The 14,094-nt window shown below is 36.2% G+C and overlaps 1 protein-coding gene across 1 annotated transcript in view; it reads right to left on the bottom strand.

Annotated features, from left to right (window-relative positions):
• The window catches only part of LAMA2 (laminin subunit alpha 2), a 614,367-nt gene that overhangs the window by 99,298 nt on the left and 500,975 nt on the right, over nt 1-14,094 (bottom strand). The window contains exons 38-40 of the mRNA XM_060114490.1: nt 7,916-8,032; nt 7,051-7,214; nt 5,570-5,708 (exon numbers count right to left, since the gene is read on the bottom strand). Of these exons, the coding sequence (XP_059970473.1) occupies nt 5,570-5,708; nt 7,051-7,214; nt 7,916-8,032 (420 nt within the window). The remainder of the gene's footprint in view (nt 1-5,569; nt 5,709-7,050; nt 7,215-7,915; nt 8,033-14,094) is intronic.

Here is a 14,094-nt window from a genome sequence, read left to right on the forward strand (position 1 = left end):
GACTTATTTTATTTATTGTGATAGGCTTCCTTAACTTGAGAAATCATATCATATCCTTCACCAGCACTTGAAAAATTTCAGTATCTCTTTTACTATTACTATTCCCCGTTCTCACCCTTTTCAACTTCTGGAACTCCTAATAGATTTGCATTTCATTTTTACAATCTATATTCCTTGTTTCTTACATGCCTTTTATGTTTTACCATACTTGTTGCATTCTGGGTAATGTATTCAACTCTTTCTATTAACTCATTCTCTTTTCCTATATATTTTATTTTTAGAAATTTTATTTGCTTCTGTTACAAATTTCCGTAATCTTCTGTATTTTCTCTTTTTATCGCTCTTTTCTATTCTTTTTAACATTTCAATACTTTTAAACATGTTTATTGTATATTCTCTTTCAGATTTTTTTTTTTTTTTTTCGGTATGCGGGCCTCTCACTGCTGTGGCCTCCCCCGTTGCGGAGCACAGGCTCCGGACGCGCAGGCTCCGGACGCGCAGGCTCAGCGGCCATGGCTCACGGGCCCAGCCACTCCGCGGCATATGGGATCCTCCCAGACCGGGGCACGAACCTGTATCCCCTGCATCGGCAGGCGGACTCTCAACCACTTGCGCCACCAGGGAGGCCCTCTTTCAGATTTTTGAATAACTTCAGGATCATGTTACATACTTTGCCTGCCTACCCTCTTTCCTACTTGATTATTTAGAGTGTATCTAAACAGACCACTTTTCTGTTTCTTTCTAGATGCTCTAGAGGTTCCAAGAGCCAGGATCAGTTCCCCTCCTCTCCCCATTAAATTTTTAGCTTGGAAAGTCTTGTACCATATGGACTTTAATCCATATATAAATATATATGGTATAAATTTGGACTTCAATCCACAGGCTTATGGTTTTAGCAACATATGAGAGACATTTTTCACAACTGGAGGCATGAAAAGTAACAAGGCTCCTTGGCATGTTCTGGGCTAGAAGGAGTGTTTGTTGATGAGAACAATTGTTTCCAAGTCTCACGGTTTTGCATACTTTCGATTAGTCAAAAAAGACTCCCTCTTTTGTAGGTTTAGGATGATATCTGTGATGTCTTCTCTCCCGGCCTGGGCTTTAAAATCCCAGTCCCTAGACATATGATCTATATTTATGTTCCAAATTCATTGAGTCACCAAGCTGCCAGCTCTAGAATGTGCTATTCTGTTTTACTCTCATTTTTATTTTTAGATTTTCTTTTGTTTCCTCTTTTTTTTCTTTTTTTGCGGTGCACAGGCCTCTCACTGTTGTGGCCTCTCCTGTTGCGGAGCACAGACTCTGGACATGCAGGCTCAGCAGCCATGGCTCACGGGCCCAGCCGCTCCGCAGCATGTGGGATCTTCCCGGACCGGGGCACGAACCTGTGTCCCCTGCATCGGCAGGTGGACTCTCAACCACTGTGCCACCAGGGAAGCCCCTTGTTTCCTCTTTATAAAATAAAGTATGTGTTAAATTTTGGGGAGTTAGAATTTACCTAGCATTTCTGTGAATTTCTCACATTAGGATGGATCTGAATTATCTCAGACTGCCATGTTATCAGAGCTCCCTGACTTTGCTTTCTAGTATCCTTACTTTCTATCAGGGTTTTTCTCCCCACTGATCTGTCACATAAGAGTGAATTTACAAAAATCCAGTTTATTCTGTAGACTCGACCCTAAAGCAAGAAAAACTCCTTCAAGTTTCAAGTTTTTTGAAGAAAAAACTGCGAGTTTCTATGGATTTTTACTCTCCTCATACTAAGGAATCAACAGTGGGAAGTCACTTCCCACAGCAGTTCACATATTTTTAGGATCAGGTGTCTAAGGCTTTAAACTTACTTAATTTTAGGTATATTTTCCTCCTGTATAATATTTTTTTCAGAATTTCCCCCCTCTCTTTAGTTCATCTAAAGCCTACATATCACTTAACAGCACTGTTCTTTACTAACTCCCGCTATTATTGTTTCTATGAGAAAATGCATTACTTACAAATTGCGCTCACTTTCTTCTGTATTTTATATTATTTTTTCCTAGATGCGCCTGAGAAAGATCATGCTGAAGATATTTAGACTTATGGCTCCCAGGAGTGTTGGGTAACTGTAGCAAGTGACAGAACTTGAATTTGGAGAATAAAGAGGAAGACCACATTGTGTACTGGTGTTGAAAGCAAGTATAAATTCTTCCCAATTTCTAGTGCTGATTCTTAGTGAAGATCAGACTAAACACTGAAACTGAGACTAATTGAGAAAGAGGATTCTGGATTAGAGGGTATTAAGGAATTTTGTTGGTGTGTGTTGGGGGGAGAGAGAGAGAGAGTTTCAGACAATAACAATGATTGCAGTGTAAAGAAGAGGGTATAGAAGAAAAAAGAAATCTTCAGTTGCTGGGGGAAGTGAAAAAGTGATTCTTTTTTTTTAAATGGAAGATACCTAGGGAAGGTGAGGACTGCCTACATTTTCTACATTGAAGTATATATCACAGAGCACATTCCATTCACCTTGAGAAAGGGAGAGAGGGAGAAAAGAAAGAAAGGAAGGAAGGAGGACAACATTTCAGAATAGATGGAGATTGTGTGATTATTGTTGTGTGATGATTCTTCAGGATCTTAAAGAACCAGATCTAAGGAACCCATTCTACATTAGACTTCCTTTTTGTTCCTTCCTTTTGTTTGCTGTTTGGATATACCAGATTCAAGTGCAGAGCATCTAAGAACTTCCCAGTGAAAAGGGCAGAGGGTCTCATTTCCCAGTGCTACTGACACCGTGCCTATTGCCTCTGGTGGTCATCCCAAGGATCCAGCAGCATATGAAATCTACTTTTCTTCTACTTCCAAAATCTGATCTGCTTGATAACATAGGTTTTAAGTTCACCTATGATCTGGAAAAATATTTTAAAAGGTTTAATTCTCTGTTATTTTAGAGTCTGAGGACTTTTTATAGCATCAAAGCAGTAAAGATTAGAAAAAAATTACTGGATCTTCATATTCTATTTTCTAAATGGTGACATATTTCCTTTCTCTTTCTCCTTGTGCCCACCAATGAGAGGTACAAAATGAAGTGTTATCTTGGAGATCATGTGTAGGGAAAACAATCTTTTGTACCAATAATATAATGATAGTATTTTTCTGCCTAGCACTAACAGAAATATAGTGTGTTTTTTCATAATGTCTGTTCCTAAAATAATATTTCACTTTGATATTTAAATAAATTATATATACAAGGGGCTGTTACTCTTCACATAGGAACTATACTACAACCTTGAATTGTTTATAACCTCCACCTGCTTATTATTTAATTAAAATAAAGGATCAACTTTTTTCTCATTCATATTTTCCTTTCAATTCTATTGTTGATTATGTGTGCACTACAAATAGGTAGACTTAAGCAGATTTTTAAAAGTAAAGTGGTTTTACAAATGCTGTCAATTATGCTTTAAGACTATTCCATATTCATTTGTTTCTTTTCCTATGGTATTTTCAATGCTTTTTTCTTCTTACATTATCTTACGTCCATCTTCTTCACAGTAGTAATTGATTGCTTTATTGCTTGTCTAATATGTCTTTTTTCTCCTTGTATAAATTCCTGCTTTGTTTCTTTGTCTTTTGTTTCTAATTCATTGAAAACATTCTTCCTGCTTTGCAGGACTAGACTCAAATGACTCTTTCATACACAAATAATAAACTTACTCTTCTGTGTTTATCTATAGCTCTAGCAATAATACCAGCTCTAACATTTATGGAATGCTAGTACTATCTAGGTAATTGCTCAATTTAATGGCAAATATATTTCTTTTCCAGTATAATAGAACTATATTATAATGAATTATTAAAATTAAAACTTTATTTATTCTGTTCTTGAAACACGGTCCAACAAACTTTCTGGCCAGATCAGTCTTCTGTGTGTTTGTTGTTAGCCACTTAATAAATCAGTGATTCTCTTTAGCTTTTACTTTGTAATTTTTCAGACATTTAATTATTTTTCCATGGCTTATAGAGAAGGAATAACAATAAGAAGGGGACATGCTGTAATGCAGTAAAACTTGTCCTAGTTAAAACAAAAAACAACAAAAAACTTGTCCTAGCTCTATGTTTGAGTTTGGCTAGCCTATCACGTATAAGCATCAGTGTTGAGGAAAAGTGAATATTTCATGTTGACATGAATATGAGAGTCTCCTGAGTATAAAGTGATGGTATTAAACTTGGGTGAAAATAAACAGGTCTTTAACATAAAATGTTAGAAGTTCATAAAAATGAAGTAATGACAATAGTGAGGATTTTATTGGTACAAAATGTTGTAAATAGGCATGAAAAATGTCAATTAGAATGACATTCATTCATTTACTCATGAGTGTCTACTCTCTGTCAGGTACTGTGCTAAATCCTGAAAATGGTGATCCAATAAAACATGGGTCAGATGAAAATGGTGACCTTGAAGACTAGGATCTTCAAATAGATTTGAAAAATGGTTCATTTTGAAAGGATAATTGAACATAGGGAAGTTTCTGTAATAATTGTGTCATGATTTTGAATAAGAAATAAACAGAACATATGGTATTGGTAGAGCTCATTCCAGAGAAACCAAAACAGTACTAACTGCTGATGGAATATGATGCATCATTCACCATGACCATAAAATAAACCTGCTAAGAGTGTGGCAAATACCTCCAATATCCCTGAAATCCTTGAAAGCATTGTGCTCAATACCAAAGCAAAGAAAATATGGATCTGTTTCTTCAACACCCACTATTTATGCATATTTCATTCACAGTCAAGTGTCCAATCAAATTCTTTTTCTCCTGAAATTCTGATGTATTTGGGGGATTCTGTGTGAAGCCAAAGGAGTAAGTGATGGTTCTGAACATTTTAACTCACCACGTGCTTCCTATGAAATGAAATTTGACCTAAAATAGTATTACCAAGGTTTATCACATAACTTGGTTACAAAATGTTGCTCTACATGTAAAGGAAAAAGACTTGTTACTATTGAAGATACTCAGATAATGTGCTATACTTAGAACCCAAAAACTCTAAAATATTAATTGCAAATTTATTTTGAACAATGACAGCAGCCAAAAGTAGCTTTGAAGGTAAACATTTCAACTGATAAAAATAGTATAATAGTTTAGAAATATATGATCTGGTGTGTTTGTAAAATGTGCACTTTATAATCAAACTTTACATAGAATTAACTGTATGTGACTATAAGCACTGGTGTTAATTTCCAAGGCACTTTCTTACTGAAGAATTATGGAATAATAGTGATAAATTTCCCTGTTCAGAGTCTTATGTTTGACTGTTTTTCCTTTGTGAGTTGGTGGCACAAACTATTTGGCATCTGCGATAATTTCAAGACCCTTATTAATAGTGGAAATTAGTGGGTGACTGAGAAAAGAGTTCTGCTATGACTGAGAATTTATTTCGGATAAAATTTAAAAGGAGCCTTTGAAAATAATACAAAACAAATATTCTAATTTACTAGCATTTTGCAGAGCTTTGAGAAATTTAGTTTAGGTACTTATTCAAACAGATTGACCTCCATTATCAGTACATAATGCTATTTGTTTCTTACCAGTTCTGTGGCTTCATGTGCAAGAACTTTGGCTTCTTTGGCAATTTTCTCAGCTTCATCAATATAGTCCTTAATATTGCTGTAAGCTTTGAAGGCTGCAGTGGCATTGAAGGAGATGTTTTTGGCCTCATCAAGGATTCTGTTGGGATTGCCCCAAAAAGGAACATCAGAGCAGTTGGTACTCAAATGAAGAACATCTTACTTATAACAAATATGGCTTCCAAATGATCATGGTCAGTATAATTATGTTAATTCCAAACCATGGTGAGGTATCTACTAATTGTATTATATTGTAGTTTTCAGTTTAAACTCATATTCCTAAATAATTAAGCAATGAAATACTACCAACATATTTTTAAGTACCCATAGCATCCTCCAGAAGTTTCTGCAACCATGAGCACCATGCAAGTATGAGCAGTGAGATGATTCTTTATGTTATTTGTGAAGCACGCACAGGTTTCAGAGCACTTGTTCTATATTATTGGAATGAAGTTCACAAAATCTCTTTAGAGTAGGTGCACTTCTCAGGTGAGGACAAATGAGTGTCGGTTAAATAGCTTGTCTCAGGTCACATGACCAACATGTCACTAATTAGCTAATTAAGGACTTGGAGACTACCTCTGTTGACTTCTAGCTTACTGCTCCATTTACCACCCTTTATGATAAATTAACAAAATGTTAAAAAATGTTGTATAATTGTTATAAAATGAATTGTATGTACATTTTTTCCTAGGGTCTTCAAACATTAATATTTTCCTTTGTATCAAGAGTATTAAGTATTGAAACAGAACCTTACACATGGAGTATATTAAATACAGGTTCATTTAGGAAAATTATTCTTGAGGCTAATACACCTATTTTGTTATGACAACCCCGAAATTGTAGGGGAAGCACACCAGTTATACCTAGAAGGCTGTTTACTAGTCAAACACACCTCACCAGTTGCCCCTCCCTCACTGACCCGTATAAGAATCCCAGTTATAATGAGCTGTTATTTCACAGGGCAATATGTAATGTCTCCATGGAATTTGAAAGAAAAAACAAGACTTAAAGGCTATGTATGGAGCCACATTTTCAAAAGCCACCCTTTTAACAATAAATAGTTTGATTTCATTAAAAATATAAAACTGAAATTTGAAGCAGAATGTGTGTTTATACATTATTATTTAAAATGCTAATAAGGAAACTGCTGTGCTCTCCAATAAAGAACAGAAAATATTTTTTCTAAGTGTAGCCTAAGGCAATGTTCACTCCCCACCATGCCATATTTGAATCTACTTTTAACTCAGACTTTTGATGCTGCTCCAGTAGAGCTTTGCCCAGACCCTTCTAATTAGGCTTTTCCACAGAAAGGCCATGTAGCTCGTATGTGCATAATTACAAAAATCAAGATTTGAAAGCAACTCTCTACCATTTCTGCTAGTCAAAACTTTTGGACAAGTGTCAAGATACATAGATACTTCCAACAACAAATGACATACCTATCAAGGACAGCAGATGAATCATTTAACTGAGCCGCATGGCTCTCAGCCTGGGACACCTTCTCAGCAAGCTTCCTGTCCTTTATTTCTTGGGAGAGGTCATCTATTTTATCTTTCAGATCCTCAGACAGGGGTGGCAATTTACTTTGAATGTCTTCAACATACTGATATGTAGAGAAAAGAAGGCATTTTAAGTAAGTGAATCCAAGCTTCCTCTCATTTACTAATTTCTCTTGGAAATCTAATTATACACGCTTAGGTTTTTATGAAACTTCAAATTTACTAACCTAGCAAAAAAGAATAGAAAATAAAAGCTATTATTTAATGATAGAGATTAGGAAATATATGAAGGCAATTTATACCAAGAAGAACCTGACAGTCTTTTTAAAAAAATGCTACTTTGTAGGTCTAAATGCATAAATGATAGTCATTGGGATCTTTTACACTATTTGCATTTCTATTACCATGCATCACCATATATCAGTATCTACTGCATTAGACAGTATGTTAAAAGTCTGTTTGTAGCTTTACATTTCTCTTTTAACTAATATTCTGTGAATATTGAAGCAGATTGTAAGTGCTATCCTAGGAACAAGAAATGCCCTTCATCACTGTGAAAAAAATACAGGTTGGTGTGTGTGAGTACCCTCACCAGACATTCATGTCTACTGAGAGAATAATGTGAAGTTCTAATTGTTACCAATGGGTGAGCATGGTCACAATAGAATAAGGCAAAAACAACTTTATACCCACAAGAAAATAACAGTATTTGCTTATACTACTGAGATTTCTCATTGATTCTCATTTATGAGAGCTTGTATCATTATCATCTTTCTTTTAACTTTGGGTTTCACCAAATACTCACGTCTATGACTGAGTTGATTTCATCTGCAAGACGGTTGGTTTCATCAAGTATGTCAGTGCCTTCTTTTAAAGTGTCCTCAGTTTGTCGTTTGCCACTTTCAATAGCCTCCTTCTTTTTCTGTAGGACAGTATAAACAAAGTATCAAAATGTCCTTTGGGGAAAACCCTATCCAGCCCTGTATTTTTGGCTTTCCTAAGCTGTCTAAACAAGGCTTTGCAAACAAGATATGTCATGTTGACTGTGAGACTACATGAGAGTGATATAGACTACCCAGCCAGCCCTCCAAGAGTTACTTTATTTAAATACCTGTACAGGTACTTTTTCCTCCTATTGTGAGAAAGTCATGCAAGAGAAGAAAAGTTATGTGATGGTAGCTGAGGAATTAAAAAAATATTTTTAAAGTGAGATGGACATCCATTTTAACTGAAATGTAAGTACTGAATATGCATTGCTGAGCAGGTGGTAGTACACTGAATTACATTGGAATGAGACATTAAATTCCAGAATCTATGTCCAAATGAATGTTCTGTGAGCATAAATGTAAGCAGATTTATTCTATGGGAGTTCTGTAAAAATTGGAAGAACTGGGATTTAATTTTTTTTATTTGTTATTTTTTAAAAAAAATAATTAATTAATTTTATTTTTGGCTGTGTTGGGTCTTCGTTGCTGCACGCGGGCTTTCTTTAGTTGTGGTGAGTGGGGGCTACTCTTCATTGCGGTGTGTGGGCTTCTCGTTGCGGTGGCTTCTCTTGTTGCAGAGCATGGGCTCTAGGCGCACAGGCTTCAGTAGTTGTGGTGCACGAGCTTAGTTGCTCTGAGGCATGTGGGCGCTTCCCAGACCAGAGCTTGAACCCGTGTCCCCTGACTTGGCAGGCGGATTCTTAACCACTGTGCCACCAGGGAAGCCCAGAAGTGGGATTTCAAAGGAAACTTAGAGAAAGGACTTTCCAAAAACAGAGAGAAACTCTCACATGGAAGAATAAACTTGATGGACTGTTCCATAAAAAAGAGAGCAGACTCTAATTTTTCTCTGAAACTGATAGCTTGTCTCAAACCACATGAAACTCATTCCTACTCTGGAAGAGTAAAATTAATGAGAAAGATATAGTGTTATTTCTCCGTTTGGAACATAAATTTGCCTTCTTTTTCTTTCTATTTCTGACTCATTCTTTCAATTACCTTTTTACCTGTGGATTTAACTGCATCAATTATAATTTTAAGCCTTTGCCATTTATGCTTTTTATATAAATAATAATGCTAGTTTATATATTCATTTAGATTTCAGTATGTGTCAGGTAGTTATAAGCTTTCCTCATTTAATTCTATACTAACACATGTCCTGTGTTTATCACCTTTTAAATGAATAGAAAATTGAACAAGTTAAGTGATTTACCCAAGGTCACACAGTTAGTACAGTGTAGTTAAGATTTGAATCCCAGTCTACCTAATGATAGAGATTCGGTCTTGAGCTGTGAAAGCACTGACTTTCCAATTGTGGAAATCACACTTCTTATTTGCACACTTCACTTCTTCTTATTGTGCTAATTTCACACCCTACTTTCCCTACCTCTTCACCAACCACTTCAATCTGCTGCCAGTACACACATCTTATTCCTGCCTCTGAGCCTTTACAGTTGCAGTTGCCTTCACCATGTGCCCTTCCCCAGTTCCTTGCCTTGTTTCCTCCTCCATTTAGCTTCATGTAAAATGCTTATTCTCTCAATACTAAAAATAAGGCCCATTGACCAGCAGCATTGGCATCACTGGGAAGCTTCTTAGAAATGCACAATCTCAATGACTTTTTGGGAACTACCAACTCAGAATCTGCATTTAACAAGAACCCTAAGTGATTGATATACACAATAAAATTTGAAAGAAATTGGTTTAGAACACAGCCTGGCACACAGTGAACACTACAGAATTGTTAACTATTATAATTATCTTATTTTCTTTTCCCTAGAACTCATTTAGCTGAATTATATTTTATAGGGTGGCCATCGATTATAGAAACATAGATAATATGATTTTATTTTTTGTATAGATTGAACCATCTTGATTGCTTCTTCTAAGAGTTGCTAAAAGCACAGGCTATTTAATGATAATCAGACACCAATTCATCACAAGATGCATGCATAGGGAGGAGAGGAAATGTACAGCCCATTGAGCTGGACCTAGTGGACGAAGGATAACATTTAATTCGTCAGGCAATATATTGAGAACAAGTCACTTATTAGGCATACTAGCCCATGCTCCAGACTTTATGGCCATATTATATTCTTATTTATTGGTTTAGTGACTATCTTTCTCACTATAATATAAATTCCATAAAACAGTCTTTGTATCACTTTATCTCTAGTACCTAGAAGAGTTTCCTCAATAAATAGTTCTGTTTGCACTGGTGACTCTTGGTTCATTCAACTACTCCCATGCCTGGCTAAATCAGAGAAATTTCATTCTCCCTTCATGAACAGTAAATGTAGAGGTAGTCCTGATGTTCCTGGTTATAAGGCATATCTTATTTTCCATAGGTCTGACACTCTTATATAACTATCAGTTTTAGCCCTTAGCTTTTGTATGAACTGATTTAAAATTGACCCTGGACAGACATTCAAGAAACTTTCTTTAGCATGGCTTGTTTGTATTTATGAATCAAGGTAACAAAATGCTGTATCAATAGGAGGGAGAATATTTCCACCTATATATGAGGTGGAGAGCTACATTCATTTTGGTTTCAATTAAGTAGTGAGTTAGAATCTTTATAAAAGCTCTCTTTGAGTCACTTTAAGGAACCCATTTTTATGCAAAGGTCAAAATGTGCTTTTTTTTTATCACACTGAAGCAGAAATGATCTAGGGATTAAAGAGATTTCAGTGGTGGCTAGTTTCAGATTAGACACTAATGAAAGTTAGCTTTGAACCAAGGAAAGATGAAGATTTGGAGCTCCTAAATATTGATAAAAGCATCAATATAACATTTATTTGTGTTTGCTTTATAGTACTTTCTTCATTGAGAAAGAACATTTCTGTTCTATCTTTGTGCCAGGTACTATTCTCTGCCCTGGAGATACAGTGGGCCAGAAGACATGTTTCTAATGGCTTTCTGGAGGGAAAAAAATTGAATGAATATATTAATGTATATTTTTAATGATGAGTGCTATAAAAATAAATAAAGACAGGGAATGGATAGAGAAGGATGTAGGATATAAAATACTTAAAGATTGGAAGCTTTGAGGAACAAAAGGGGGGCTCATGTTTAGAGAGAATTATTCTCCAAGTGTATACCACAAGCATAATTGTTAAGTGATTCTGATTAGACACCAAAGTTGTTGTATTTCTACTTTTAACTTCTAATTAGATCTTAATTCATTCCAGAGCCTTGTAAGTTTAACACCTTTTTTTTTTTTTTTTTTTTTTTTGCTGGGGGGGTTGCTGGGGGTGGATTAAGAACTTACAAAAGTTATCTTCCTGTCTATCTTTATCTAGCAACTCATTCTTCCCTTTCTTCCAACTCCTTCCTGTTCAAGGTCATAATGGTAAATTTGGGGACACACTGCTCAAAACACGTTACTTTGCTTAACTAAATTGCTCATCTTCTCTTTGCCCCTCAGCCCACAGTTTCCTCTGCCTTTTCTCCATTGCTGGAAATGGCATTCTAACCCTGTCCCGTTCTAGAAAGTAGCATTCAAAGCTTTCTGTGATCTGGCTCCAAAGGCCCATTTTCAGAGCCATCTTCTGCTACAGACTTATGTAGCTTATGAACAAGTGTCACTGCTCTATTCGACATTTCCTAAGATCATACTTTCAGAGTTCTGTGTTTCTGCTCATGCTGCTCCATCATTTCTATCAGCTTCTGTGATGTCATCATTTTGGTGTTTGATTCTCCCAGCCCATATTAATCACAGTGTTACATATAATGAAAGGTTAAAATGCCTGAATTTTCATGAAATCGTAAGTTCTCTGAGGCCAGAAATCATTCCTATGCAGCCCCTAACACCCTGGTTACCAATAGCATCTTGATAATGGTAGATGTCTAACAGACATCTGCATATTATTCCTGCCTGCTTTCCTAGCCTTATATCACACTATTTTCCAATACAAAACCAATCCTCCAGTTTACATGAACCACTCAGAAAGTCCCCAAAATATAATTTTAATCCATGACTATGATATTTCAATTGCTTCTGATAGATTTCAGGATAAAACCAAATTCCTCAGCTTTGTTCTCAGAATGCAGTTCTCTTATAACTCAAGGTCTGGACCCTCTCTGTCTTCGCTGGCTTTCTATCCCCTCACTAGTTCACAGGCAGTCTTTATTCCAATCCTATCAAATCACTGACATTTCTCCAAAATGTCTGTATGTTTGCATGTTTTTGTCCCTATTTCTGGAATGTTCTTCCTCTTCTACTTTGACTCATTAGAGCTCATCCTTCAGGACTTAGCATATGTGTCAAGTCCTCTATGAAGCCCTTCCTAAATCCAGGGGTGATTCCGATGCCCTTCCTTTGCCTACCTGCATGATAACTCCTGTAGTGTACAGACTAGTTTACTTGTGTGAGCCTCCCACTAAATACAAGTCACCTGAAGTCATCAGAGGTGGTGTTTTATTTTTTATATCAATATCAGTGTCTTTAAAGCTTAAGGCTGCATCTGAATCATGGGTAGGATTTTTAAAACACAGGTTGTTGGGCTCCACTCCCAGTTTCTGAGTTGATAGGCTTGGGGGGGAACCTGAGAATTTGCATTATTAACAAGTGTCTAGGTGATGCTAATGCTGCTGTTCCAAGGACTACACCATGAGGACCAGTGTTTGATGTACTCAGTTTGTGTTTAGTACATTTCCTGAACTTAGTAGGGGTTTGATAAATGTTTTTAATAATAAACATTACATGCTTACTTCCTTAAATTAAAAAAAAATGTGTTGGGTCTTAATTATATCACCTTTTTGTGGGCACAGGCTCAATGGAGTCATTTATTTAAAGCACAACTAATTACTCAATCAAATGGATACAACATATCAGTTCTTTTAAAATCTATATGTACATCAGATTAACCCAGGGGATGTTTTAGAATATGGACCCTGGACCACACCACAGACCAGCTACCTCAGATTCTGGGTGCGAGCCCAGGGGATGCATCTCTTTAGCAAACTCTAAACAGGTGATGCTTTATTGACCAGTCTAGCATCAACCTTGGCAATCAACCTTAATCAGCCTTGGCAAGCAACCTTAAATAAGCTCTGCCTTATTCATATTAATTTAGTCCGTTTATCTATTTATTTTAGTAAGTTTTAAACAAGCCATTAGTTAAGCATCACGTGTAAAATGAAAATACAAGAAGGACAACTTACACTTCAACACTGACTACATAAGCTCCAGGCTTCTCTAGGGGTACCCAAGAATGATGGTTCTTGGTTTTAAACATCACTAAAATGAAGGAATAGCTAAAAGCACCACTTATTGTGCCACTACAACTCTTCTTGAAATACTTCCCAGATGCTTACTATACTTTCCACACAGGTAGTTTTAATTTCTTAAACTGTTGCCATAAAATGGAGTGGTGCACCTCTGGGTAAGTTACACCACTGGTGTGTCACCGAGCAAGATGAATCATGCGGGAGCCTGTGATATGAAGGCAGCCTAGCATCCTGCCTAACAAGACAGTGCTTTTTCTTTAATATTGCCAGCATGTCAGTAGATTCCAAATTGGTTAAGATTAGATACATCCGTGAGTCTTCTCAGTCCTCTATCAAAATGACAAGGCTAAGTCCCAGGAGAGGGATCCAGAAAACAATTCTTTCAAAAAATTAATTCATCCTTTTACTTCTTAATCCAAAGGAAAATGGAAAGAAATGAATGGATTAAAAAATCCAGATTCTTTTTATTCAACTGTCATTCCACGAACAGTTTTGAGAGCATAATATATGCCAGAGAGTGTTCAGTTATAGCTCCAGGTAAAATTTTATGTTAGGAGAGATAAAGGTCTGCCACTGTTTTCAGATCTGTTGGGGTCAAATACTTTGAAAAGAACAAAAGTAAGTTTGTTTCTGGTGAGGAAGTTTTGTGTTTTGTTTTTTTTTAAATGCTAAATACAGGTTTGTGCCATCATATGTGCTGAATTCACTGTAGGGAAAAGTGATCAGTTTGCCATGTTAAATATTAAGAAAAAAATGAGAGAGAGAG

The sequence above is a fragment of the Mesoplodon densirostris genome, chromosome 12 (genome assembly GCF_025265405.1).
Source record: "Mesoplodon densirostris isolate mMesDen1 chromosome 12, mMesDen1 primary haplotype, whole genome shotgun sequence".
Lineage (NCBI taxonomy): Eukaryota > Metazoa > Chordata > Mammalia > Artiodactyla > Ziphiidae > Mesoplodon > Mesoplodon densirostris.